Source organism: Oncorhynchus mykiss, chromosome 4 (genome assembly GCF_057628025.1).
Source record: "Oncorhynchus mykiss isolate SJ-2025 chromosome 4, ASM5762802v1, whole genome shotgun sequence".
Taxonomy (NCBI): domain Eukaryota; kingdom Metazoa; phylum Chordata; class Actinopteri; order Salmoniformes; family Salmonidae; genus Oncorhynchus; species Oncorhynchus mykiss.
Genome location: NC_143025.1, coordinates 79609344 through 79634161, shown reverse-complemented (window position 1 = coordinate 79634161; position 24818 = coordinate 79609344). Strand labels below are relative to the sequence as shown.

The following is a 24818-nucleotide window of genomic DNA, read 5'->3' as shown; positions in this document are numbered from 1 at the left end:
CAAATAACATTTGATTTCACACTAACAAACACACTAACAAAACGGCGGTGATAATGATATGCTGCGTAGCTCTCTCTCTCTCTCTCTCTCTCTCTCTCTCTCTCTCTCTCTCTCTCTCTCTCTCTCTCTCTCTCTCTCTCTCTCTCTCTCTCTCTCTCTCTCTCTCTCTGCTCACACAGACAGCAGAGATATGTTGTTTGTGTTGACTGTGGAGGCAAAACCAGTCTGTGTGTGAGCACTTATGTGCATACATACAGTACTTACATGTGTGGGTATGCTGTCGCTTAGCTAACCCAGTATATATCTGGGGTGATATAGCAGTAGCTTAAAAAAAGAGATGAATTAACTCCCATGTTCAGTGGTTCTGTCTCTGTCAGCCTGCACCACCTGTCCAGGCTTTAATGAGAACGGGAGAGACAAAGATGATGGAGGGTCAATTACACCTCCATGTTGTAGACCTGGAAGAGTCAGACAGTGTATTAGATGTGGTTGTAATGAGAAGATAAAATTGGTAGAGTAAAGACTCACCTTTCCAGGGCTGAAAGAGGTTAACAGAAACGTGTGGTATATTTGAGGTGTTATATAGTTTAGGTTTTTAAAAGGCTTCTGAAGTTTGTAATTTCCACTTTGAAATTTCAGACTTGATTTCCCTTTACCCCTACAAAAATCTCCATTAATTATCATCCACATAATAATACAAATGTTCTGTTGCTGCAGGATTATTTTCCTGCTGTAGCAAACTGGCTCAAATTAAGATCCTACATCTAAGTCATCTAAACAACCATATTTCCTCCACCAGATCCGATGGACCAAGACAGCAGGCAGTGTGTCTGACCGCTTCCAGGACTCGAGTGTGTTTAACGAGACGCTGCACATCACCAAGATCCAGAGACACCAAGGGGGACGCTACTACTGCAAGGCTGAGAACGGCTTGGGCTCCCCGGCCATCAAGTCCATACGGGTCGACGTCTACTGTAAGTCCTGCAAATTACCGTCGGACACAGTGGTTGGGCCAACATTGTTTTCTTGTTATCTCAGTGTACAGTGCCTTGCGAAAGTATTCGGCCCCCTTGAACTTTGAGACCTTTTGCCACATTTCAGGCTTCAAACATAAAGATATAAAACTGATTTTTTTTGTGAAGAATCAACAACAAGTGGGACACAATCATGAAGTGGAACGACATTTATTGGATATTTCAAACTTTTTTAACAAATCAAAAACTGAAAAATTGGGCGTGCAAAATTATTCAGCCCCCTTAAGTTAATGCTTTGTAGCGCCACCTTTTGCTGCGATTACAGCTGTAAGTCGCTTGGGGTATGTCTCTATCAGTTTTGCACATCGAGAGACTGACATTTTTTCCCATTCCTCCTTGCAAAACAGCTCGAGCTCAGTGAGGTTGGATGGAGAGCATTTGTGAACAGCAGTTTTCAGTTCTTTCCACAGATTCTCGATTGGATTCAGGTCTGGACTTTGACTTGGCCATTCTAACAACTGGATATGTTTATTTTTGAACCATTCCATTGTAGATTTTGCTTTATGTTTTGGATCATTGTCTTGTTGGAAGACAAATCTCCGTCCCAGTCTCAGGTCTTTTGCAGACTCCATCAGGTTTTCTTCCAGAATGGTCCTGTATTTGGCTCCATCCATCTTCCCATCAATTTTAACCATCTTCCCTGTCCCTGCTGAAGAAAAGCAGGCCCAAACCATGATGCTGCCACCACCATGTTTGACAGTGGGGATGGTGTGTTCAGGGTGATGAGCTGTGTTGCTTTTACGCCAAACATAACGTTTTGCATTGTTGCCAAAAAGTTCAATTTTGGTTTCATCTGACCAGAGCACCTTCTTCCACATGTTTGGTGTGTCTCCCAGGTGGCTTGTGGCAAACTTTAAACAACACTTTTTATGGATATCTTTAAGAAATGGCTTTCTTCTTGCCACTCTTCCATAAAGGCCAGATTTGTACAATATATGACTGATTGTTGTCCTATGGACAGAGTCTCCCACCTCAGCTGTAGATCTCTGCAGTTCATCCAGAGTGATCATGGGCCTCTTGGCTGCATCTCTGATCAGTCTTCTCCTTGTATGAGCTGAAAGTTTAGAGGGACGGCCAGGTCTTGGTAGATTTGCAGTGGTCTGATACTCCTTCCATTTCAATATTATCGCATGCACAGTGCTCCTTGGGATGTTTAAAGCTTGGGAAATATTTTTGTATCCAAATCCGGCTTTAAACTTCTTCACAACAGTATCTCGGACCTGCCTGGTGTGTTCCTTGTTCTTCATGATGCTCTCTGCGCTTTTAACGGACCTCTGAGACTATCACAGTGCAGGTGCATTTATACGGAGACTTGATTACACACAGGTGGATTGTATTTATCATCATTAGTCATTTAGGTCAACATTGGATCATTCAGAGATCCTCACTGAACTTCTGGAGAGAGTTTGCTGCACTGAAAGTAAAGGGGCTGAATAATTTTGCACGCCCAATTTTTCAGTTTTTTATTTGTTAAAAAAGTTTGAAATATTCAATAAATGTCGTTCCATTTCATGATTGTGTCCCACTTGTTGTTGATTCTTCACAAAAAAAAATACAGTTTTATATCTTTATGTTTGAAGCCTGAAATGTGGCAAAAGGTTGCAAAGTTCAAGGGGGCCGAATACTTTCGCAAGGCACTGTACCTTCTCAATGTTGCATCAAATCCAAAGTAACGAGTCAGTATACAGTTCTTGTTTCATTTTCATTTTCAACTAGATTTCAAACACAAAGATAAGGTTTGGTTTTTCCTCTGAGTACATTTGTTATTTTTGTATTAAACCTTTGTTTAACTAGGCAAGTCAGTTAAGAACAAATTCTTATTTACAATGACGACCTAGGAACAGTGGGTTAACTGCCTTGTTCAGGGGCAGAACAGAACAGCTTTTTACCTTGTTAATTGGAAAAAAAAATGGAATTCGATCTAGCGTCTTTTTGGTTACTGTCCCAACTCTCTAACCACTAGGCTACCTGTCGCCCCAAAATGCTTTCTTTCCAGAGATGCTTTGGTGATGCTCTGTGTATCCAGATTGTTGATTAAATTAAAAAGGCACTTTATTGTCATGTTGTGTCTATCCATGTACTGTAAGTACTCTGGTTTCAATCCCGGCCCCATAAAATGGAAATGTCTGTTGGGATCCATTAAACTGAATGGCCATACACTGTATTGTTTTTATTGATCGGCCATTGATTGTCCTGTTCACCTCATCAATTGATGAGTGGTGAAGACACACGTCAGTGCACTTCCATCACAGCTACAACCCCCCTCCAGGCTGTTCCTCTGCACTACGACTCCAGTTACTACGAGTTAACTCAGAATTTTAAAGGGTGTAAACAGGTGTGGTTTTGCATAAATATCCAATGACAATGTCTGTAAGAGTGTAAGAAAAACAGGTTGCAAGGTGTGTTATTTGTAACACAGTTACCAACATCTGATGCAGTGTAAACATTCTATGTGAACCAGCATTGCCGTTTTCCTCTATCTTCAGACTGCACTTGATTGAGTTGGGGTCCTAGACCAGACATTGTGTGTTTTTGTTGGAGAAATTGTACAGTGGCTAACAGTCTTAACAACCCAACCCAGTAGGTTCCAACCGAGCCAAACCCAGTAGGTTCCAGCCGTGCCAAACCCAGTTGGTTCCAGCTAGCCATTTCAATAGTGAGGTCTGATTGGAGTTGTCCGGGGCACCTTCTTTAGCTGCAATCCACAACTCCACAGAGGTGCACTTAAATGAATGATGGTTGCTCTCGTCTGAACCCTAGACAAGCAAAAATCATCTGTCCCAGACAAACCAACTTCAAGCACTTAAAACCAGCACTTTCCCTTCCGTAACATCACTGCCAGTGATAAACTTTGGGCTTGTGTTCTCCTCTTCTCCCACTCTCTCTGTGGCAAAACACAGAGCAGTCTGCAGTGCTGTCTCTGTCTCTCCTCTCTGTCTCTCCTTTCTGCCTCTCCTCTCTCCGCTGCTTCACCTCTCTCCTCTGCCTCGCCTTTCTCCTCTGTCTCGATCTCTCTCCTCTGTCTCGATCTCTCTCCTCTGTCTCGCCTCTCTGCCTCGCCTCTCTCTGCCTCTTCTCTGCCTCTCCTTTCTGCCTCTCGGCGGCCTCTGCCTCTGCTTTTGCTTCTGCTTCTGCCTCTTCTCTCCTCTTCTCTTCTCTCCTCTCATTTCCTTGTCAAGGCAGGGGTTAAGAAAAAACGCTTTCATCTGACATCCAAAGCCTCTCTTCCATCTGCCAATCACTCTTCTCAGTCTGTCACAACGGGCAGGGTCTGTCTGTGTGGCTGGTGTTTAGCCACACTGTCGCCAAGGCTCTTTCTATGCCTGTTCTCTCTTTCCTTCTGTCTCCATTTCCCCTTTCTATTTCCCTCTCTCTCCTTTCTCTCTCTCTCTCTCTCTCTCTCTCTCTCTCTCTCTCTCTCTCTATTTCCCTCCCTGTCTCCTTTTGGCCCCTGCATGTCTGTGTGGCTCTCAGTTGTTGTACCTGTATATTAGTTCTGACGTGAGCAAGGGCTTTGGAATAGGTGATGGTTAGAAAGCTTGGAACTTGGAAGGAGGGGGAAGTAGTGGCTTTCTTTCTCTCCTTGTCTCCTTTCCTTCATCTGCTCTGGACTGCCATATTGCCTTTGTGGTGGATGTCTAACGGACATGTTCCTTCACCTGTCTAGTTCTTCCACACTGTTGATTGTAAACTATTGAGACATACAATAGACCCTGGACAGACAGTGACTAACATCCCAGTGTCACTGGTTTAGCATTATAACAGTAAGATTACCAAAGTTGACCAGTGGCCATTTTGAATCCTCTCTGGTTTGCCATGGCATTGTTTACAGTTTAATGGATGGCAAATCCTGAATGGGCAGCGTGGGAGGGATGCTTAGCCTATCAGACACATCAGCTGTGACATCCAGACCATCATTCAACCAATGACGTCATCCAATGCCTTCCAGTCCAATGATGTCCTGAGTTGTGCTCTCCAGAAAAACTCTCTGTTTAACCTTTTACTGCAGTGGGCTAAATCAGGGTCACACAGAGTGATTCTTGGTAGTCTTTAACAAAATTACTTTGAAGCTAAAGTATTCACCTCATCGGCTCAAACAAAGAAGACACATGTACCATGTCAGATATAGAGTTGAAATGTATTACATTTTGAGTTTGCATCCCAATATTGCACTTTATAAACATCACAGAAGACTGAAATATAACAAAACTGTTTGACATAAACACCAGATTTGTGTTGAGTTTTTAAAAATCAAAACCAATCGTATTGGTCACATGCACATGGTTAGCAGATCTTAATGCGAGTGTAGCGAAATGCTTGTTCTTATAGTTCCGACAGTGAAGTACTATCTAACAAGTAATATAACAATTCCATAAGAACAACCTAATACACACAAATCTAAGTAAATAGATGGAATAAGAATATGTATATATAAATATATGGATGAGCGATGACCGAGCGGCATAGGCAAGATGGAATAGATGGTATAGAATACAATATATACATATGAGATTAGTAATGCAAGATATGTAAACAGTATTAAAGTGGCCAATGATTTCGAGTCTGTATATAACATTCCACTAATGAGGCCAAACAGGGCACTTTTGGTAATTGACTGCAGGAAAGGGCTACTAGAAGAGGATGAAAAGGGAATATCAAGTATTAACGTCATGGTACAGTACTTTCAAGTACATGAGCCTTTCAAGCTTGATTTCCTCAAGTTCTGTACTTGTAGGTTTCCTATTTATCATTGAGTATACACTGAATACTGTATGTAATGCTATGGCCTTTATATTGTAGAGCCTTTAAAACACAACTCTATAGGACATTATTAAAGCAACGGCAGCATTTAAAGTGTTACATTCTGACCACATTGCTCACGTCGCGCGAACGTTGCAAAATACATTTGCACATGCATGTTATTCAATCATTGCACCCACACTGCGAGCCAACGAGCACATGTGTTGCTGGGCACTAAAATAGAAGTTGCTTCTATTTGTGGCACAGAACGCGATGCAAGTCCTGCTTCTCCCATCTCCTCATTGGCTTTTAAAAGCATATACCCACGTGCCATCTCCTCATTGGTTATACGCACATGGGTGATTGAAAGATGAACTGAGGTCGGTAATACACCTTATTATGAAAGTTAGTTGCCAATCGCCATACAAAGTCCAAAGAAGAAAAAGCCTGGAAGGAATAGAGATAACTAGAAATGATTCGGTTGACTGTTTTATCTGTGGACTAATTGTCAGAGTAGAGGGCCTAATTTCAGGTAAAATAACAACTCAATGTTTATATTCCAGGGCAAATTAGCTAGGAAAAGCAAGCTAGCTAGCTAAATAGGAGAAATTAGCTAGCAACAGCAAGCTAACTAGCTAAATTGGCATAAATGTTTAATGATTTTAATGCTTTTTGACCTGTCCCCAGGTCAATATAATTAGTTCAGAGTTTGTTTTGATATTTCAACCTGCGTGTCAGTATCACGTTTGGTGTAGGGGGACAAAATCCATTTGCTGATGTTGGCGCATGCGGACACACCCGCGGGTCCGGTTTGGGCATGGTGTTAGACCGATGACGCCCTTGTCTCTGGCCTTGTAGTCCATATGTACTTCATTAGCTGGGTGTTGTGTTGCACATCCAGCAGAAACATAGTGGATTTCTCCTGGTAAATGCTATAGCTGTCACCCAGGGGTGAATGTAATTTGTGTGCCTCTTTTGCAGCTCTCGCTATTTTTAGTGCTTTGCAACCTTGATTTTTAATTAGCATTTCAATTGCTATTTGGGCGCCAGGGCTCAACAACAACACCTTGAAAAATGGTGTAGAATCTGATTTTCAGATGTTGTGTAGGTGTGTTTTTACTTCATAATGTCATTAGACTACCGAGAAATCAAATCAAATCAAACTTTATTTGTCACATGCGCCGAATACAGCAAGTGTAGACTTTACCGTGAAATGCTTACTTAAATGTAACCGCTAGTAAGGATGGCTACTATAAGGATACAAGTCAGAAAGAGACAGGACTTTATTTTTGGTGGGAATTTAGGAGGGCTTCCATTTCAATGTGAATTTAGTCTTTGTTCTGTTCTTAAAAAAAATAAAAATGTTGATTTTCCTTCCTTGTCCTTCTGAAACCAGAGGGTTTATTTTTCAATTTAGAGTGGAAATATTTCCAGCTTTATTTGTTCATACATACATACTTATAAAATCAATGTGTACTCCTTTCCTATCCGTTCACCTTCCAAAGAGACTGCTGGATCCGCCATGACTCACAACGTCCAATAGACATTAAATTCAATGAAGTGATGGAAGGAAAGAGAGAAAGGGAGAATTATCTGGACGCATTGCCTAGGTTCGAAAATAAATTAAATGAAAGAAGGAAGGGCAAAGAATGAAAAAAGAGGGAGAATTCTATGGTAGAAGTATTGCCAACTCAAAAGGACAGACAACAGCAGGATGGGTAATTAACTTACCTCTGCAGCCCAGAGGAGCTGATATTAGCCCTGGCAGGCCTAGCAGGCACAACAGTAACTCATTTAAAATACCTACCCATCTAAGCACATTTCTACCTGCTGGTGCTTCAGAAGATGTGTTTGTCCATAGTGAGGTCTGCAGGGACAGATGCCCACTCAGAAGTTAATAAAGAACTCCCTACCGTCCTTCCGTTGATCGATTGGTAGCTTTTCTGTTCCTAAGAACTTAGAGCCTCTTCTTCCTCAGTTCCTTGAAGGGTCCATCTATTACAATGTTATTCATTTCATCCGGGCTGTATGTGTGGTATTGCTGTGTCTGAGACTACATTGACGTACCTAGTAGAGAAAGGCCCATAGCGTTGCAGCAGGGGCTTATAGCTGGCTTTAAGGACTTCATCGGCAGAAGGACTTCACGTTCCCAATGTAATACATTTCTGATGTGAAAAGAGTCCAATGGACTCCAATGAAGTACAAAAGACTCATGTACTTCACTTGTGCCCATGCGTTTAACAGGAGTTAGAGAGCATGTACTTGCATATTGGGACTGGAAAACTTTACTGCACTGATATTGAGTTTGCACTTTTACAGAGTGCACTTGTCAGGAATCAACAGTACATACCACCAATTTGACAATGGAGGTAATTTCAGGACTCTTTAAAGTGGATGAATAATAAAAATGATGATTTTTATACTGGAGGCTGCTGTGGCCCTATGAGTCCCCTACCAATCAGTGACACTTTTGTCATCTCCTTTGTATAGTTCCATACACAACCCATTACTCATCTTTAACAGGCTGAATGGACACAAGTCCCAACAGAAATGTTCCAACATCGAGTGGAAAGCCTTCCCAGAAGAGTGGAGGCTGTTATAGAAGCAAAGGGTGGACCAACTCCATATTAATGCTGTACACATGTTTTTGTCCATGTATTTATTATTTACCTTTATTTAACCAGGTAGGCAAGTTGAGAACAAGTTCTCATTTACAATTGCGACCTGGCCAAGATAAAGCAAAGCAGTTCGACAGATACAACAACACAGAGTTACACATGGAGTAAAACAAACATACAGTCAATAATAAAGTATAAACAAGTCTATATACAATGTGAGCAAATGAGGTGAGAAGGGAGGTAAAGGCAAAAAGGCCATGGTGGCAAGGTAAATACAATATAGCAAGTAAAACACTGGAATGGTAGTTTTGCAATGGAAGAATGTGCAAAGTAGAAATAAAAATAATGGGGTGCAAAGGAGCAAAATAAATAAATAAATTAAATACAGTAGGGAAAGAGGTAGTTGTTTGGGCTAAATTATAGGTGGGCTATGTACAGGTGCAGTAATCTGTGAGCTGCTCTGACAGTTGGTGCTTAAAGCTAGTGAGGGAGATAAGTGTTTCCAGTTTCAGAGATTTTTGTAGTTCGTTCCAGTCATTGGCAGCAGAGAACTGGAAAGAGAGGCGGCCAAAGAAAGAATTGGTTTTGGGGGTGACTAGAGAGATATACCTGCTGGAGCGTGTGCTACAGGTGGGAGATGCTATGGTGACCAGCGAGCTGAGATAAGGGGGGACTTTACCTAGCAGGGTCTTGTAGATGACATGGAGCCAGTGGGTTTGGCGACGAGTATGAAGCGAGGGCCAGCCAACGAGAGCGTACAGGTCGCAATGGTGGGTAGTATATGGGGCTTTGGTGACAAAACGGATTGCACTGTGATAGACTGCATCCAATTTGTTGAGTAGGGTATTGGAGGCTATTTTGTAAATTACATCGCCAAAGTCGAGGATTGGTAGGATGGTCAGTTTTACAAGGGTATGTTTGGCAGCATGAGTGAAGGATGCTTTGTTGCGAAATAGGAAGCCAATTCTAGATTTAACTTTGGATTGGAGATGTTTGATATGGGTCTGGAAGGAGAGTTTACAGTCTAACCAGACACCTAAGTATTTGTAGTTGTCCACGTATTCTAAGTCAGAGCCGTCCAGAGTAGTGATGTTGGACAGGCGGGTAGGTGCAGGTAGCGATCGGTTGAAGAGCATGCATTTAGTTTTACTTGTATTTAAGAGCAATTGGAGGCCACGGAAGGAGAGTTGTATGGCATTGAAGCTTGCCTGGAGGGTTGTTAACACAGTGTCCAAAGAAGGGCCGGAAGTATACAGAATGGTGTCGTCTGCGTAGAGGTGGATCAGAGACTCACCTGCAGCAAGAGCGACCTCATTGATGTATACAGAGAAGAGAGTCGGTCCAAGAATTGAACCCTGTGGCACCCCCATAGAGACTGCCAGAGGTCCGGACAACAGACCCTCCGATTTGACACACTGAACTCTATCAGAGAAGTAGTTGGTGAACCAGGCGAGGCAATCATTTGAGAAACCAATGTAGTGGATGATATGATGAACACACAATGTGTTACGGTGCGTGAATGAGGACCCAAAAGCGAATTAACTTAAACAGAGCTTCTTTAATTACCAAACATAGGTAGGCTCAGACGGACTGGCAGATTCCGACAGGACAAGACAAGGTTACAGCAAACATGACGACAGACTGGTTCACGCATGAAACACAACAAACAAGAATCCGACAAGGACAGGAACAAAAACAGAGAGAGATATAGGGGACTAATCAGAGGGAAAAAGGGAACAGGTGGGAAAAGGGGTGACGAGGTGGTTAGGAGGAGACAAGGCACAGCTGGGGGAAAGAGGGGGAGAAAAGGTAACCTAACAACGACCAGCAGAGGGAGACAGGGTGAAGGGAAAGGACAGAGACAAGACACAACATGACAGTACATGACAGTACCCCCCCACTCACCGAGCGCCTCCTGGCGCACTCGAGGAGGAAACCTGGCGGCAACGGAGGAAATCCTCGATCAGCGCACGGTCCAGCACGTCCCGAGAGGGAACCCAACTCCTCTCCTCAGGACCGTACCCCTCCCAATCTATGAGGTACTGGTGACCACGGCCCCGAGGACGCATGTCCAAAATTCTACGGACCCTGTAGATGGGTGCGCCCTCGACAAGGATGGGGGGGGGGGGGGGGGGAAGACGAGCGGGGGCGCGAAGGACGGGCTTGATGCAGGAGACATGGAAGACCGGGTGGACGCGACGAAGGTATCGCGGAAGAAGAAGTCGAACTGCGACAGGATTAATGACCCGAGAAATACGGAACGGACCAATGAACCGCGGGGTCAACTTGCGAGAAGCCGTCTTAAGGGGAAGGTTCTGAGTGGAGAGCCAAACTCTCTGACCGCGACAATATCTAGGACTCTTAGTTCTACGCTTATTAGCAGCCCTCACAGTCTGCGTCCTATAACGGCAAAGTGCAGACCTGACCCTCTTCCAGGTGCGCTCGCAACGTTGGACAAAAGCCTGAGCGGAGGGGACGCTGGACTCGGCGAACTGAGATGAGAACAGCGGAGGCTGGTACCCGAGGCTACTCTGAAAAGGAGATAGCCCGGTCGCAGACGAAGGAAGCGAGTTGTGGGCGTATTCTGCCCAGGGGAGCTGTTCTGACCAAGACGCAGGGTTACGAAAAGAAAGACTGCGTAAGATGCGACCAATAGTCTGATTGGCCCGTTCTGCTTGACCGTTAGACTGGGGGTGAAAGCCGGAAGAGAGACTGACGGAAGCCCCAATCAAACGGCAAAACTCCCTCCAAAATTGAGACGTGAATTGCGGACCTCTGTCCGAAACGACGTCTGACGGAAGGCCATGAATTCTGAAAACATTCTCGATGATGATTTGTGCCGTCTCTTTAGCAGAAGGAAGCTTAGCAAGGGGAATGAAATGAGCCGCCTTAGAGAACCTATCGACAACCGTAAGAATAACAGTCTTCCCCGCTGACGAAGGCAGTCCGGTGACAAAATCTAAGGCGATGTGAGACCACGGTCGAGAGGGAATAGGAAGCGGCCTGAGACGGCCGGCAGGAGGAGAGTTACCGGACTTAGTCTGCGCGCAGACCGAACAAGCAGCCACGAAACGACGCGTGTCATGCTCCCGGGTGGGCCACCAAAAACGCTGGCGAATGGAAGCAAGCGTACCCCGAACGCCAGGGTGGCCGGCTAACTTGGCAGAGTGAGCCCACTGAAGAACGGCCAGACGAGTAGGAACGGGAACGAAAAGAAGGTTCCTAGGACAAGCGCGCGGCGACGGAGTGTGAGTGAGCGCTTGTTTTACCTGCCTCTCAATTCCCCAGACAGTCAACCCGACAACACGCCCCTCAGGGAGAATCCCCTCGGGGTCAGTGGAGGCTACTGAAGAACTGAAGAGACGAGACAAAGCATCAGGCTTGGTGTTCTTAGAGCCCGGACGATAAGAAATCACGAACTCGAAACGAGCGAAAAACAGCGCCCAACGCGCCTGACGCGCATTAAGTCGTTTGGCAGAACGGATGTACTCAAGGTTCCTATGGTCAGTCCAAACGACAAAAGGAACGGTCGCCCCCTCCAACCACTGTCGCCATTCGCCTAGGGCTAACCGGATGGCGAGCAGTTCGCGGTTACCCACATCATAGTTACGTTCCGACGGCGACAGGCGATGAGAAAAATACGCGCATGGGTGGACCTTGTCGTCAGAGAGGGAGCGCTGAGAAAGAATGGCTCCCACGCCCACCTCTGACGCGTCAACCTCGACAACGAACTGTCTAGAGACGTCAGGTGTAACAAGGATAGGAGCGGATGTAAAACGATTCTTGAGGAGATCAAAAGCTCCCTGGGCGGAAACGGACCACTTAAAGCACGTCTTGACAGAAGTAAGGGCTGTGAGAGGAGCTGCCACCTGACCGAAATTACGGATGAAACGACGATAGAAGTTCGCGAAGCCGAGAAAGCGCTGCAGCTCGACGCGTGACTTAGGGACGGGCCAATCAATGACAGCTTGGACCTTAGCGGGATCCATCTTAATGCCTTCAGCGGAAATAACAGAACCGAGAAATGTGACGGAGGAGGCATGAAAAGTGCACTTCTCAGCCTTCACAAAAAGACAATTCTCTAAAAGGCGCTGGAGGACACGTCGAACGTGCTGGACATGAATCTGGAGTGACGGTGAAAAAATCAGGATATCGTCAAGGTAAACGAAAACAAAGATGTTCAGCATGTCTCTCAGGACATCATTGACTAATGCCTGAAAGACAGCTGGAGCGTTAGCGAGGCCGAAAGGAAGAACCCGGTATTCAAAGTGCCCTAACGGAGTGTTAAACGCCGTCTTCCACTCGTCCCCCTCCCTGATGCGCACGAGATGGTAAGCGTTACGAAGGTCCAACTTAGTGAAAAACCTGGCTCCCTGCAGGATCTCGAAGGCTGAAGACATAAGAGGAAGCGGATAACGATTCTTCACTGTTATGTCATTCAGCCCTCGATAATCTATGCAGGGGCGCAGAGACCCGTCCTTCTTCTTGACAAAAAAAAACCCCGCTCCGGCGGGAGAGGAGGAGGGGACTATGGTACCGGCCTCCCGGAAGGAGATCAATACTACAATCATACGACCGGTGTGGAGGAAGAGAGGTGGCCCTGGACCGACTGAACACCGTGCGCAGATCGTGATATTCCTCCGGCACCCCTGTCAAATCACCAGGCTCCTCCTGTGAAGAAGAGACAGAGGAAACAGGAGGGATAGCAGACATTAAACATTTCACATGACAAGAGACGTTCCAGGAGAGGATAGAATTACTAGACCAATTAATGGAAGGATTATGACAAACTAGCCAGGGATGGCCCAAAACAACAGGTGTAAAAGGTGAACGAAAAATTAAAAAAGAAATGGTTTCGCTATGATTACCAGAAACAGTGAGGGTTAAAGGTAGCGTCTCACGCTGAATCCTGGGGAGAGGACTACCATCCAGGGCGAACAAGGCCGTGGGCTCCCTTAACTGTCTGAGAGGAATGTCATGTTCCCGAGCCCAGGTCTCGTCCATAAAACAGCCCTCCGCCCCAGAGTCTATTAAGGCACTGCAGGAAGCTGACGAACCGGTCCAGCGTAGATGGACCGACAAGGTAGTGCAGGATCTTGAAGGAGAGACAGGAGTAGTAGCGCTCACCAGTAGCCCTCCGCTTACTGATGAGCTCTGGCTTTTACTGGACATGAAGTGACAAAATGACCAGCAGAACCGCAATAGAGACAGAGGCGGTTGGTGATTCTCCGTTCCCTCTCCTTAGTCGAGATGCGGATACCTCCCAGCTGCATAGGCTCAGCTCCCGAGCCGGCAGAGGAAGATGGTAGTGATGCGGAGAGGGGGGCAACGGAGAACGCGAGCTCCTTTCCACGAGCTCGGTGACGAAGATCAACCCGTCGCTCAATGCGAATAGCGAGTTCAATCAAGGAATCCACGCTGGAAGGAACCTCCCGGGAGAGAATCTCATCCTTTACCTCTGCGCGGAGACCCTCCAGAAAACGAGCGAGCAAAGCCGGCTCGTTCCAGCCACTGGAGGCAGCAAGAGTGCGAAACTCAATAGAGTAGTCTGTTATGGATCGATTACCTTGACATAGGGAAGACAGGGCCCTGGAAGCCTCCTCCCCAAAAACAGATCGATCAAAAACCCGTATCATCTCCTCCTTAAAGTCCTGATACTGGTTAGTACACTCAGCCCTTGCCTCCCAGATTGCCGTGCCCCACTCACGAGCCCGTCCAGTAAGGAGAGATATGACGTAGGCGACACGAGCAGTGCTCCTGGCGTAAGTGTTGGGCTGGAGAGAAAACACAATATCACACTGGGTGAGGAACGAGCGGCATTCAGTGGGCTCCCCAGAGTAACACGGCGGGTTATTGATTCTGGGCTCCGGAGATTCGAAAGCCCTGGAAGTGGCCGGTGGATCGAGGCGGAGATGGTGAACCTGTTCTGTGAGGTTGGAGACTTGGGTGGCCAGGGTCTCAACGGCATGTCGAGCAGCAGACAATTCCTGCTCGTGTCTGCCTAGCATCGCTCCCTGGATCTCGACGGCTGAGTGGAGAGGATCCGAAGTCGCTGGGTCCATTCTTGGTCGGATTCTTCTGTTACGGTGCGTGAATGAGGACCCAAAAGCGAATTAACTTAAACAGAGCTTCTTTAATTACCAAACATAGGTAGGCTCAGACGGACCGGCAGATTCCGACAGGACAAGACAAGGTTACAGCAAACATGACGACAGACTGGTTCAGGCATGAAACACAACAAACAAGAATCCGACAAGGACAGGAACAAAAACAGAGAGAGATATAGGGGACTAATCAGAGGGAAAAAGGGAACAGGTGGGAAAAGGGGTGACGAGGTGGTTAGGAGGAGACAAGGCACAGCTGGGGGAAAGAGGGGGAGAAAAGGTAACCTAACAACGACCAGCAGAGGGAGACAGGGTGAAGGGAAAGGACAGAGACAAGACACAACATGACAGTACATGACACAATGTAGGCTATCTCTCTGTCCATTCTTAGCCTGTAATTTCTGTAATTTGTGTTGTATTAAAAAAGATTCTGGTAATATGTAAAAGTACGTAGAATTGCATGAAATGTTTATAAAAGGCAATTTTTTCTCGGGCCTGCAAATACAATGACAGATTCATGCAATGTTTTATTATAAAAGAGATCTCCTACTCTTGTCCGCGATGGTCTGTGATCCCACAACCTTCTGGCCCGCAGCCCTGTGTGCTATCAAAATTTCTGCCGTTGCCATCTAATGCCTACAGGACAATTGCCAGTTTCTAAAACGACATATTTAAGGCTTTGGTCTGTCGAAAAAAGTGAGGGTAAACGGTAGGCATGTTCTCTGCTATCCACTTCATGTTCTTAGTATAGGGGAGGGTCACTTTTTTTTTCAACCACTCAGGGAGGATTTAGGTAAATTATATTTTGCTGAAGGGAGGGTCATCCATTTTAATTTCAGAGAGGGCTTCACTCCCTAAGCTAAAACAACCATGACGCAAAAAAACTACTGTTTGACGATCTGAAATGCTGTGCTTAACCACATCTGCATGAATAATCACATTAATATGAGGAGCATAAAAAACCTACTTTCTGTTATTTGTACAGCTGCTAACAATATGCTAGCAGCTGATAGCTAGCTATTATGGAGCTATGAAACATCTAATGCTAACATTAGCTTACTAGCTAGCATTAGCTATTATGTAGTTATGTCACATCTAATGCTAATATTAGCTCGCTAGCTAGTGTTAGCTATTTTGGAGCTATGATGCGGCAGGTATTTTTAATGTATTTTTAATTTAACCTTTATTTAACTAGGCAAGTCAGTATCCCCGAGCCAACTAAGTGAAAATCTGTCGATGTGCCCTTGTAATTCACTGAAAGTGTCTACTAAATGACTCAAATGTAATTTGTGTGTGGTACTAAGGTGAATGGTGGTACATGGGGCAGACACACTCCCTCTTTGGACATTCTCTCTCTCTCTCTCTCTCTCTCTCTCTCTCTCTCTCTCTCCTCTTCTTCCACTCCACTCTCTCCCCTCTTCCTCCGCTCTCCTCTCCCCTCTTCCTCCGCTCTCCTCTCCTCTCTTCATCCGCTCTCCTCTCCCTCTTCACGCTCCTCTTCCTGTCTCTCTCTCTACTCTCCTCTTCCTCCCCTTCACCCTTTTGCTTCTGAGCCCTGACTCGCCACATCACTTCCCTCACTTTCAGTGACCTAGAGAAACAGAGGACCAGAGGAAGAGGAGCAACAAATAGGATATAATTGTGGTCAGGAACATTTTCTCTCTCTCTCACTATCTCTCTCTCTTCCTTCCTCTCTTTTTCACAACTATACATACACTCTCTTCCTAATAATCACCTCTCAGGGGTTTCCATAATAAATTGTGTGATTCCACACACAATCTCCTTCTCTTTCTCTCTCTAGCCTCCAATCAACTCTCACTTTCTTGCCTATCAGACTTACTACAGAGTTTGCCAATGTTAGCTGATTATTTATGAAGCTAGGACATTTTCCAAATGAATTGCATCGGTAGAAATCGGACAAAACAAGTAAACGTGTTAGCTGGCTATGTAAACAAATATGCAACTCAATATTCATATGAGCTCCACTGCTCTGGCATCTACCCTAACACGACAGCTGTTAAATAATAGGAAAATGAGTAATGTATAGCCTATGAATATCTGCACCTAGCAAACATGACAACCCATAACACAAATTATTCAAGCCTTCATTTCAGTGGGTAGTTAGCTGGTTGTCTGTATGGCTCGCTAGTGAAATTGACAGCTGAGGTTGATGCTTCATGAGTGCTGCCCAAATTTACTGCTACTCACAACTTTTCTTGCCTGACAGACTAGCTAGCCAGCTATAGCAAGCAGCTTGGGCCGTTTCCACATGAATTACATCGGTAGAAACAAGACCAACCGCCAACTAGTTAGCTGACTATATACAGCTAAACACTGCAACTATTAACATGAGACAGAGAGCTCCACCGGTGATGTACTAGCCTATACCAACCAAGTGATCATGACAGGACTTGCTAATCTGAGAGCTATTCCCCACATTTAACGTCATCAAACATAGACAACACCAAACATATATACAGTATCTGCTGTTTACTTATTTCACTCACCTCGACATCATCACTTTTCATAGTCACCAACCAATATACAGAAGCCTCTTTCACAGTGAAAAGTCGTGTATGCTTCGGCGCCGTCATTTTTATAAAAAAACATTGAAAAGTCAAATGACAGCGCGAATAAAACAACAGGTTGTTTGCATGTTAATTTTGCTATCATTTAAAGAAAGGACTTTGACGGCCGCTATGGTTTGAAAGAGTTAAATAGGTTTCTGGTTTTCCTCTTTCCTCTGGAAAATGTATATTAACATTAAATAAAAACTAATAACAACATTATTCCTGTTTCCATTTGTCATTATTGTCTATTTTCTATTTACTTATATTGCTGTGTTATGCTGTATTATAATGCTGTATAATAATGTTGCCTAATCAATCACCTTCCAGTGCAAAAAAACATGGAAATTAAAAACAAAACCCTGCCTCCCGAGTGGCGCAGTGGTCTAAGGCATCGCAGTGCTTGAAGCGTCACTACAGACCTGGGTTCGTTCAAAGGCTATGTTGCAGCCAGCTGTGACCGGGAGACCCATGAGGCGGTGCACAATTGGCCTATGTCATCCGAGTTAGGGGAGAGTTTGGCCAGCCGGGATGTCCTTGTCGCATAGCGCTCTAGCGACTCCTGTGTTGGGCCAGGCGCATGCACGCTGACACAGTCGCCAGTTGTACGGTGTTTCCTCTGACAAATTGGTGCGGCTGGCTTCTGGGTTAAGCGAGCAGTGTGTCAAGAAGCACTGCAGCTTGGCAGAGCTGAGTCTTGGAGGACCTTCACCTCTCCCTAGTTCGTACTGTAGTTGCAGCGATGGGACAAGACAGTAACTACCAATTTAGATATCACTAAAAAGGGGTAAAATACAAATAATAATTTAAAAAAAAACACAATTACATGAAGTTGATGCAAAGAGTCAATATTTGCAGGGTTGACACTTCTCATTCAATACCTCTGCAATCCGCCCTGGCATTCTGTCAATTAACTTCTGGGACACATCCTGACTGATGGCAGCCCATTCTTGCATAATCAATGCTTGGAGTTTGTCAGAATTTGTGGGTTTTTGTTTGTCCACCCGCCTCTTGAGGATTGACCACAAGTTGTCAATGGGATTAAGGTCTGGGGAGTTTCCTGGCCATGGACCCAAAATATCAATGTTTTGTTCCCCGAGCCACTTAGTTATCACTTTTGCCTTATGGCAAGGTACTCCATCATGCTGGAAAAGGCATTGTTCGTCACCAAACTGTTTATGGATGGTTGGGAGAAGTTTCTACCGCAGGATGTGTTGGTATCATTCTTTATTCATGGCTGTGTTCTTAGGCAAAATTGTGAGGGAGCCCACTCCCTTGGCTAAGAAGCAACCCCACACATGAATTGTCTCATGATGCTTTACTGTTGGCATGACACAGGACTGATGGTAGCGCTCACCTTGTCTTCTGCGGACAAGCTTTTTTCCGGCTGCCCCAAATAATCGGAAAGGGGATTCATCAGAGAAAATGACTTTACCCCAGTCCTCAGCAGTCCAATCCCTGTACCTTTTGCAGAATATACAGTGCCTTGCGAAAGTATTCGGCCCCCTTGAACTTTGCGACCTTTTGCCACATTTCAGGCTTCAAACATAAAGATATAAAACTATATTTTTTTGTGAAGAATTAACAACAAGTGGGACACAATCATGAAGTGGAACGTCATTTATTGGATATTTCAAACTTTTTTAACAAATCAAAAACTGAAAAATTGGGCGTGCAAAATTATTCAGCCCCTTTACTTTCAGTGCAGCAAACTCTCTCCAGAAGTTCAGTGAGGATCTCTGAATGATCCAATGTTGACCTAAATGACTAATGATGATAAATACAATCCACCTGTGTGTAATCAAGTCTCCGTATAAATGCACCTGCACTGTGATAGTCTCAGAGGTCCGCTAAAAGCGCAGAGAGCATCATGAAGAACAAGGAACACACCAGGCAGGTCCGAGATACTGTTGTGAAGAAGTTTAAAGCCGGATTTGGATACAAAAAGATTTCCCAAGTTTTAAACATCCCAAGGAGCACTGTGCAAGCGATAATATTGAAATGGAAGGAGTATCAGATCACTGCATATCTACCAAGACCTGGCCGTCCCTCTAAACTTTCAGCTCATACAAGGAGAAGACTGATCAGAGATGCAGCCAAGAGGCCCATGATCACTCTGGATGAACTGCAGAGATCTACAGCTGAGGTGGGAGACTCTGTCCATAGGACAACAATCAGTCGTATATTGCACAAATCTGGCCTTTATGGAAGAGTGGCAAGAAGAAAGCCATTTCTTAAAGATATCCATAAAAAGTGTTGTTTGAAGTTTGCCACAAGCCACCTGGGAGACACACCAAACATGTGGAAGAAGGTGCTCTGGTCAGATGAAACCAAAATTGAACTTTTTGGCAACAATGCAAAACGTTATGTTTGGCGTAAAAGCAACACAGCTGAACACACCATCCCCACTGTCAAACATGGTGGTGGCAGCACCATGGTTTGGGCCTGCTTTTCTTCAGCAGGGACAGGGAAGATGGTTAAAATTGATGGGAAGATGGATGGAGCCAAATACAGGACCATTCTGGAAGAAAACCTGATGGAGTCTGCAAAAGACCTGAGACTGGGACGGAGATTTGTCTTCCAACAAGACAATGATCCAAAACATAAAGCAAAATCTACAATGGAATGGTTCAAAAATAAACATATCCAGGTGTTAGAATGGCCAAGTCAAAGTCCAGACCTGAATCCAATCGAGAATCTGTGGAAAGAACTGAAAACTGCTGTTCACAAATGCTCTCCATCCAACCTCACTGAGCTCGAGCTGTTTTGCAAGGAGGAATGGGAAAAAATGTGTGCAAAACTGATAGAGACATACCCCAAGCGACTTACAGCTGTAATCGCAGCAAAAGGTGACGCTACAAAGTATTAACTTAAGGGGGCTGAATAATTTTGCACGCCCAATTTTTCAGTTTTTGATTTGTTAAAAAAGTTTGAAATATTCAATAAATGTCGTTCTACTTCATGATTGTGTCAACTTGTTGTTGATTCTTCACAAAAAAATACAGTTTTAAATCTTTATGTTTGAAGCCTGAAATGTGGCAAAAGGTCGCAAAGTTCAAGGGGGCCGAATACTTTCGCAAGGCACTGTAAGTCTGCCTCTGATGTTTTTCCTGGAAAGAAGTGGCTTTTTTCCTGCCCTTCTTGACACCAGGCCATCCTCCGAAAGTCTTCTCCTCACTGTGCGTGCAGATGCACTCACACCTGCCTGCTGCCATTCCTGAGCAATCTCTGTAATGGTGGTGCCCCGATCCCGCAGCTGAATCAACTTTAGGAAACGGTCCTGGAGCTTGCTGGACTTTCCTCAAGCATTCTTCACAACACCAAAGCAATGATGATGGCACGTGTTTCCTTGCAGGTAATCATGGTTAACAGAGGAAGAAACAATTATTCCAAGCACCACCTTCCTTTTGAAGCTTCGAGTCTGTTATTCAAACTCAATCAGCATGACAGAGTGATCTCCAGCCTTGTCCTCGTCAACACTCACATCTGTGTTAATGAGAGAATCACTGACATGATGTCAGCTGGTCCTTTTGAGGAAGGGCAGTGGAAATGTTTTTTGGCGATTCAGTTAATTTGCATGGCAAAGAGGGACTTTGCAATTAATTGCAATTCATATGATCACTCTTCATAACATTCTGAAGTATATGCAAATTGCCATCATACAAATTGAGGCAGCAGACTTTGTGAAAATTAATATTTGTGTCATTCTCAAGACTTTTGGCCACGACTGTACAGTAGCTAGCTATGTTGGTCTATTGTGCTTCCAACAATGGTTGCTTAAGATTCAAACCTTCTCAAATAGCCAAATTCATAGGCTTCAGAGGGATAATGAACTTCACAGTCTCCTGCTATTAAAATACACCTATTTTTAAAAATTAGTTTCTACATTGTAGAATAATAGTGAAGACATCAAAACTATGAAATTACACACATGGAATTATGTAGTAACAAAAAAAGTGTTAAAAAATCCAAATATATTTTATATTGAAGATTCTTCAAAGTAGCCATCCTTTGCCTTGATGACATCTTTGCACATGCTTGGCATTCTCTCAACCATCTTCATGATGTAGTAACCTGGAATGCATTTCAATTAACAGGTGTGCCTTGTTAAAAGTTAATCTGTGGAATTTATTTCCTTCTTAATGCCTTTGAGCCAATCAGTTGTGTTGTGACAAGGTAGGGGTGTTATACAGAATATAACCCTATTTAGTAAAAAGGCCAAATCCATATTATGGCAAGAACAGCTCAAATGAACAAAGAGAAGTGCCAGTCCATCATTACTTTAAGATATGAAGGTCAGTCAATCCAGACAATTTCAAGAACTTTGAAAGTTTCTTCAAGTGCAGTTGCAAAAACCGTCAAGCTTTATGATGAAACGGAGTCTCATGAGGACCGCCACAGGATAGGAAGACCCAGCGTTACCTCTGCTGCAGAGGATAAGTTCATTAGAGTTAACTACACATCATGCTTCATAAATGCTTCACAGAGTTCAAGTAATCAACATCAACTGTTCAGAGGAGACTGTGTGAATCAGGCCTTCATGGTCGAATTGCGGCTAAGAAAACACTACTAAAGGACACATATAAGAAGAAGAGACTTGCTTTGGCCAAAAAACATGTGCAATGGACATTAGACCGGTGGAAATCTGTCCTTTGGTCTGATGAGTCCAAATTTGAGATTTTGGTTCCAACTGCTATGTCTTTGTGAGACACAGAGTAGGTGAAGGGAGGATCTCTGCATGTGTGGTTCCCACTGTAAAGCATGGAGGAGGAGGTGTGAGGGTGACACTGTCAGTGATTCATTTAGAATTCAAGGCACACTTAAGCGGCATGGTTACCACAGCATTACACCAGGTTTGCGCTTAGTGAGCCCATCATTTGTTTTTCAATAGGACAATTTAACCTTTATTTAACTAGGCAACTCAGTTAAGAACACACTCTTATTTACAATGAAGGCATACCGGGGAGCAGCGGGTTAACTGCCTTGTTCAGGGGCAGAACGGACAGTTTTGACCTTGTCAGCTCGGGAATTCGATCCAGCAACCTTTCGGTTACTGTCCCAATGCTCTAACCACTACCCTACCTGCCACCCCGCAATGACCCAAAACACACCTCCAGGCTGTGTATAGGCTATTTGACCAAGAGGGAGAATGATGGAGTGCTGCATCAGATGACCTGGTCTCTACAATCACCCGATCTCAACCCAATTGAGATAGTTTGGGATGAGTTGGATCGCAGAATGAAGGAAAAGCATTCAACAAGTGCACAGCATATGTGGGAACTCCTTCAAGACTGTTTGAAAACCATTCCAGGTTAACCTGTTTGAGAGAATGCCAATAATGTGCAAAGCTGTCATCTAGGCAAAGGTTGGCTACTTTAAAGAATCTAAAATGGAGGACGGAAGCTAGCTGTCCTCCGCCTGCACCATGGCGCTACCCTAGACAGTGCTGTTGAAGTTACTGTAGACCTTCATTGCAAAACTGTGTTATTTAATAAACAAATTTGGTGACATATGAATATATTTAATATAGTTTTATCTAAAAAGGTTATTTTTTTTTAATGTTTCACTATTTTGATTTGTATTATATTTCACTGAGTAGGATGGTCCTCCCCTTCCTTTTCTGAGGTGTCTTCACTAATATATATATATATATATATATATATCATTATGCTCTCTGTATTTTAAGATATAGGCCTATTGTAAATTATTGTAGCACCACCAAACATAACTTTAAGCTACATATTAATTTAACAGAGGTAGTTAACTCTCCATTGATCAGCACAGCAATTGATAAAGCAGGACCATGTTTGCAAAACAAGTGGCTCTGAGCTAATGTCGATATTACACAAGTATGCTAACGGTTGCAGAAATCACAGTTACAGAAATCAGGAATGCAGACATTGTGAAATGTCAGAATAATAGTAGAGAGAATTATTTATTTCAGATTTTGTTTCTTTCATCACATTCCCAGTGGATCAGGAGTTTACATACACTCAATTCGTATTTAGTAGCATTGCCTTTAAATTGTTTAACTTGGGTCAAATGTTTCAGGTAGCCTTCCACAAGCTTCCCACAATAAGTTGGGTGAATTTTTGTAACGCTCCGGGTGTCGTGGGTGTGGAGTCAGACGCAGGAAACAGAGAGTGCAATGCTGTGCTCTTTAATGCACAAACGCAACACAGGCTGCTCACAACCAAACTGCCCCAAACACGGGGGACGAAAATAGTACAACCGAAATACAGGATCAGGAAAAAACACGTTCCTCTACTACAGAACCGAAGGTCACAATAATGAATCCCGCACAAAGGATCAGGCGGGCCGGCTGTCTAATAAAGCCCAACTAATCATTCACAAACAGGTGCTTACAAATAAACATACAAGGAGGGGGAGGAAAGACAATCAGTGGCAGCTAATAGGCCGGTGACGACGACCGCCGAGCGCCACCCGACCGGGAAGGGAAGCCACCCTCGGTCGGACTCGTGACAATTTTGGCCCATTCCTCTTGACAGAGCTGGTGTAACTGAGTCAGGTATGTAGGCCTCCTTGCTCGCACAAGCTTTTTCAGTTCTGCCCATACATTTTCTATGGGGATGAGGTCAGGGCGTTGTGATGGCCACTCCAATACCTTGACTTTGTTGTCCTGAAGCCATTTTGCCACAACTTTGGAAGTATGCTTGGTGTCATTGTCCATTTGGACGACCCATTTGCAACCAAGCCTTAACTTCCTGACTGATTTCCTTTCGGGAAATCTGACCACGACTCCATTTTGTTGCTCCCAGCCTATATACAGAAACTAAAACAGGAAGCGCCCGTGCTCAGGTCTGTTCAACGCTGGTCCAACCAATCGGATTCCACGCTTCAGGATTGCTTCGATCACGTGGACTGGGATATGTTCCACAATGCGTCGGACAACAACATTGATGAATACGCTGATTCGGTGAGCAAGTTTTTTAGCAAGTACATCGGTGATGTACCCACAGCGTCTATTAAAACATTCTCCAATCAGAAATCGTGGATTGATGGCAGCATTCGCGCAAAACTGTAACCGCGAACCACTACTTTCAATCAGGGCAAGGTGACTGGAAACATGACCGAATACAAACAGTGTGGCTATTCTCTCTGCAAGGCAATCGAAAAGCTAAGCTTCGGTATAGAGACAAAGTAGAGTCGCAATTCAACGGCTCAGACACGAGAGGTATGTGGCAGGGTCTACAGTCAATCACAGAATACGAAAGGAAAACTAGCCCCGTCGCAGACCACGATGTCTTGCTCCCAGACAAACTAAACAACTTCTTTGCTCGCTTTGAAGACAGTACAGTGCCACTGACACGGCCCACTACCAAAACCTGTGGGCTCTTCTTCACTGCAGCCAATGTGAGTAAAACATTTAAATGTGTTAACCCTCGCAAGGCTGCAGGCCCAGACGACATCTCCAGCCGCGTCCTCAGAGCATAAGCAGACCAGCTGGCTGGTGTGTTTATGGACATATTCAATCAATCCCAGTCTGCTGTTCCCACATGCTTCAAGAGGGCCACCATTGTTCCTGTTCCCAAGAAAGCGAAGGTAACTGCACTAAATGACTATCGCCCTGTAGCACTCACTTCCGTCATCATGAAGTGCTTTGAGAGACTAGTCAAGGACCATATCACCTCCACCCACCTACCTGACACCCTAGACCCACTGCAATTTGCTTACCACCCCAATATGTCCACAGACGACTCAATCGCAATCACACTGCACACTGCCCTAACCCAT

At 44.5% G+C, this 24818-nt stretch overlaps 1 protein-coding gene across 1 annotated transcript in view; it reads left to right on the top strand.

Annotated features, from left to right (window-relative positions):
* Positions 1–24818, top strand: part of LOC110522476 (MAM domain-containing glycosylphosphatidylinositol anchor protein 2) — a 379869-nt gene that overhangs the window by 136598 nt on the left and 218453 nt on the right. The window contains exon 3 of the mRNA XM_021600903.3: positions 800–974. Within this exon, the coding sequence (XP_021456578.2) occupies positions 800–974 (175 nt within the window). The remainder of the gene's footprint in view (positions 1–799; positions 975–24818) is intronic.